The sequence below is a fragment of the Rutidosis leptorrhynchoides genome, chromosome 10 (genome assembly GCF_046630445.1).
Source record: "Rutidosis leptorrhynchoides isolate AG116_Rl617_1_P2 chromosome 10, CSIRO_AGI_Rlap_v1, whole genome shotgun sequence".
NCBI classification, from domain to species: Eukaryota; Viridiplantae; Streptophyta; class Magnoliopsida; order Asterales; family Asteraceae; genus Rutidosis; species Rutidosis leptorrhynchoides.
In genome coordinates this window covers 77286368-77291294 of record NC_092342.1, presented here as the reverse complement: position 1 = coordinate 77291294, position 4927 = coordinate 77286368, and the positions used below count along the sequence as shown (strand labels likewise).

The following is a 4927-nucleotide window of genomic DNA, read 5'->3' as shown; positions in this document are numbered from 1 at the left end:
ATTTTTGTTCGAATATCAGCATTTTTGTTCGACTACCCGTGTGTTCTACATTTTTTTGTTCGACTATCAAAAATGTAGAACACAAAATTGTTCGCCCGCCTTTTTTTTGTTCGAATATCACTTTTTTGTTCGCTCTTGTCCCATTTTTTGCTCGAATTGCTCTTTTTTTGTTTGCCCGTGTCCCATTTTTGCCCGAATTTCCCCCATTTTTTGCTTGAATTTCCCATTTTTTGCTCGAATTTCAGGGTATTTTTGAGTTCTCAGGGTTCTCAGACAAAAAAAGTTCTTATTTGATCCCTCTACTATATATATATATATATATATATATATATATATATATATATATATATATATATATATATATATATAGTCTAATAAACCTCTAAAATGATGACTTCATCATTAGGTTAAATTACCCTTTACTTTTCATAATCATGATGTCATAATTATATATTAATTTAATTAAAAAATAATACAAAATTTTTTATAAAAGGAAATATTAATTTCTCCTAAATTTTGATTTTATTTTTCTAAAAAAATTTAAAAGGCATTTATTATTATTAAAAATTTATTATTATTATTAAAAATATAAATATAAATATTTAACTTTGAGCGAACTTTATGTTTGTAAAACAACGACAAGTTTCATAATCGGAATCCGTGGTTCCACGGGGTAATAAACTAAATGACTTTAACATTTACATTCACTTAATACCTAAAACATATCATTAAACTGTTTCGTTTAAATAAACTCGTGTTTTTACGGGTCATTTCACTAGTATATACTCCCTCCGTCTCACCACAAGTGTCCACATTTCTATTTTGGGATGCCATATTACAAGTGTCCACTTGGTATTTCAACTAATGGAAAGAGGTTATTCTGGAGAGAGAAGATTTCTGATTGGTGGAGAATGGAGTTAGTGTAATTTTTTAAAACTTTGTGCAAAATGTAAGTGGACATTTGTAATGGAATGGGACGGAGGTAATATATATATATATATATATATATATATATATAATGGTAGGATCAAGAGGGGAGTAACCAATCGGGGGGAAGCGGGGGGAAAGAAAAACTTTTTTTTTTTTTCGTTTTTTGAATAAACTTTGTTCACGAACATTATAGATGAGATGAAAATAAGAACATTTAGTAGAGACACTTTGTGATAAATGTTTTTATTTTGGCGGAAAAATGCTCGAAGAAGTAATATATAACAATTATCGTGTTTTTCGAGCGTATGTTGAGGTTTTAGCTATTGGGGTTTAGATATTAGAGTTTAGATATTAAGGTTTTTAGGGTTTAGATATTAGGGTTTAGAAATTTAGGGTTTAGGGTTTAGATTTAGGATTTAGATTGAGTTTTTAACACGAACGGTTTAGAGTTTAGGGTTTAGGGTTTAGGGTTTGGTGTTCCATAAACCCAAAACACCAAACCCTAAACCCTAAACTCTAAATCGGGCTAAATTTTACTTCACAAAATATGGAAAAAAAACGTTCATATTCTTCACGAACAATATTATCTTGAATGTTATTTTTGTCGATCGTTTTCCCGCCTAAATAATAACATTCATCACGAAGTGTCTCTTCTAAATGTTCATATTTTCGTGTGATCTTGATGCCGGGAAAAAAAATTCCAAAAAAACGAAAAAAAAAAAATTGCTTCCCCCGCTTCCCACCGATTGGTTACTTCCCATTGATCCTGCCACTATATATATATATATATATATATATATATATATATATATATATATATATATATATATATATATATATATATATATAGTGGCAGGATCAATGGTTACTATATATATATATATATATATATATATATATATATATATATATATATATATATATATATATACCACTTTCGGTTCCTTTCCTCACCTTCCTTATAAAAAACACATTACACATTACACATTCCACATTCAATACATTACTCAGCAAATTATAGGTATGAACGATTATTCATCTACTAACACCACCTTCATGTTCCCACCACCACCATCATCATCATCACAAATCCCTTTAATCATGCACCATCATTATCATCATCAACCTTCTTTATGGACAAATTTACATCAACCATTCTACCCTGAATTAGCCACTTTCAACAACCAAAACCCCTTTGTCCTCCCTCAACTTACACCTTCTTATTCTTCATCATCATCATCACATGCTACTACTACTGGATTGCTTAAGAGGCTGGTTGATGGGTTGCAATCCCAAGTTGTTCAACCCGGATCTGACCCGTTAAGGATCCAGACGACTGAAACGACTAAAGCCATTGCCGCCTCAAAAAGCCATAGTGAAGCCGAAAAAAGACGTCGAGAAAGAATCAATAATCATCTTACGAAGCTTCGCAGCTTACTTCCCAACACTACCAAAGTACAGTTTTATCTCTTCTTGTATTTTTTTATTAAAAAGTTAAATAATTAATGGAAGCTTTCGACTTAAACCTATAAAGCTAGCTTGTATTGTAATATAATAATCATTTTATATTTTTATATTTATATTTTATATTATGTTCTTAAAAAGACTTGAAGTAGATATATATCCAATATCTTTAAACTAAGACTGGTTCATTTAATCCATAAGTATGGTTCATTTAATCCATAGAGTATTATTTGTGATATAGTAAGAATTGATCGATCAAAATATTGTAAACTGGCTGTAAATGATTTTCCAGAAACAAAAGTTTTCTTTATTTGGTTTCTTGATCAGTAGTTCGTCTGAGTACAAGTATTTACATTGCTATTTTAGATTTTACTCTATCAAATAAATATATATAATATAATATAAATATTTACTTTAATATTACAACCAATAAAAATAAATATATTAGTGGGCTAAAGAAAATTTTTTTTTTTGGGTAGCGATTAGTGTAGTTAATTGAGATTTCTAATTCATTTTCCAATTTTAAAAATTACTTAGTTAATATTAGTTAATGGTCATCCTGTATATATCCAGTGAAATAATGTTTTTTCTTCTTTAGCCTAGCTCCTCGTTAAGGGGGTGAAGGTTGGTTTAATAAAATTGCTGTTTGAAAAAAAAAAAAAAAAACTTAGTTAATTAATAGGTTTGGAAGCATCACTTATATGAGTGATTATGTTTTTAGACAGATAAGGCTTCATTACTAGCTGAAGTGATACAACATGTGAAGGAGTTGAAACGACAAACTTCGATCATATCTGAAAAAAGTCTAGTCCCAACTGAGATTGACGAGTTGACCATAAACGACACGTCAGACGAACAAGGTAGGATTGTGATCAAAGCATCATTATGTTGCGAAGATCGCTCAAATCTGTTACCAGATTTAATCAAGACACTAAAAATGCTTCGATTGAAAACCCTAAAAGCCGAGATAACAACTTTAGGAAGACGCGTGAAGAATGTATTGTTTGTAACAGGAGAAGAAGATTATTCGAGTACTATTAATGATCACGAACAAATGGTGAATCACTTGCTATCTGTCGTTGAAGAAGCACTTAAGATCGTGATTGAGAAAACATACGATGATGATGATTCTTCATATAAGATGAGTGTGAAGAGGCAAAGAACAAAGGACAACATTAATGATAGATTAGCGAATTATAGGTTACTTTAATTGTCGTGCTTAATCTTTGATCACGATCCTACATTTTCACTTGCATCATGATCCGGCATTTAATCGGATCGATCTGAAAGAAATGTAGGACTATGATCAAATCAATTAACCATTATTAATTATGTAACGATCAGATATTTAGATCCGTTGCTGAATGCTATTTAAGTATTTATGATGATATATCAATCATTAATGAGTATGTTGTTGAAATTGCGCTAGCTCGCCAAGTAGAGTTATCATGATTTATTTGAATGATAATGAGAAATATTTGAGGAGTTTTCAACATGATCAAACAAATTAACCATTTTATGAGTGATTCCTCTCTAGATAACTAAATTAATTAATCAGAAGTGGTCTATATAAATTTGGTTACTAATGATCATTTTCCTTTTAATCATTTACCTAAGTTCTTTTACCTAATTTTTCGTCTTTTAAGATTGATGTAATCAAAGAGTAATCTTTTATAAACATACAATGTTTTCATAGGGATTGCTGAGATAATTTAAAAAAAAAAAAAACTATCGATATAATTTTAAGTAGACCACAGATACCAATTGTATATATAACTCTATATTAAATAATAATAATAATAATAATAATAATAATAATAATAATAATAATATCAATTTTTCGAGCATTTCTCAGTGGGTTGAATTTTGCTACAGATTCTATTATGGGAACCACACCTTATGGTCTTCTCAGGGGTGCAACAGGGTGATCCCCTTGGTCCGCTACTTTTTGCTTTGATCTTACAACCCTTGGTTTCTAAAATCAGAGATAATTTTGAGGTTTGTCTTCAGGCGTGGTATTTGGATGATGGCACTATTATTGGGGACACTTTGGTGGTGGGGAAGGTTTTGCATTTAATTATGGGGGATGGGCCTCGTTTTGGACTTCATCTCAACGTTGAAAAAACAAAAATTTTCTGACCTACAGAGGACCCTCGCAGCAGGCAAGTAGGTGTCTTTCCTCATAATATTGCTCGACCTTTAAATGGTGTTAAGTTGCTTGGGGCCCCCGCAAGTTCCGATTTTGGTTTTAGTAGTGAACTGGTGATGCAAAGGGTGACCAAGTCCATTGCGCTTATGGATAAGGTTGCTAAGCTTGATGATCCTCAGTGTGAGTTGTTGTTGCTTAGGGCATGTACGGGAGTTTCTAAACTCTACTTTACCTTGCGTACTTGTCCTCCTAGTATATTTGAGGGGGCTCAACGCGCTTTCGATGGAGCCCTTCGATCTTCCTTGGAGCGTATTGTTACTGCTTCAGGGCCTGGGTTTGGTGATTGGCAGTGGCGGCTTGCCACCTTGCCATTTGCATTTGGAG

At 31.7% G+C, this 4927-nt stretch overlaps 1 protein-coding gene across 1 annotated transcript; it reads left to right on the top strand.

Moving 5' to 3' along the window:
- The first annotated feature begins 1901 nt into the window (after positions 1 to 1901).
- On the top strand, positions 1902 to 3874 carry LOC139872966 (transcription factor bHLH30-like). The gene is made up of 2 exons (XM_071860896.1): positions 1902 to 2385; positions 3116 to 3874. The coding sequence occupies exons 1-2, from the start codon at positions 1954 to 1956 to the stop codon at positions 3602 to 3604; spliced, it is 921 nt and encodes a 306-aa protein (XP_071716997.1). The 5' UTR covers positions 1902 to 1953; the 3' UTR covers positions 3605 to 3874.
- The last annotated feature ends 1053 nt before the right edge of the window (positions 3875 to 4927 follow it).

Coding starts and splice junctions, on each gene's coding strand:
- LOC139872966 (XM_071860896.1), top strand. CDS start 1,954: ATGAACGATTATTCATCTACTAACACCACCTTCATGTTCCCACCACCA. Junction 2,386..3,115: donor TACTTCCCAACACTACCAAA/GTACAGTTTTAT, acceptor TTATGTTTTTAG/ACAGATAAGGCTTCATTACT.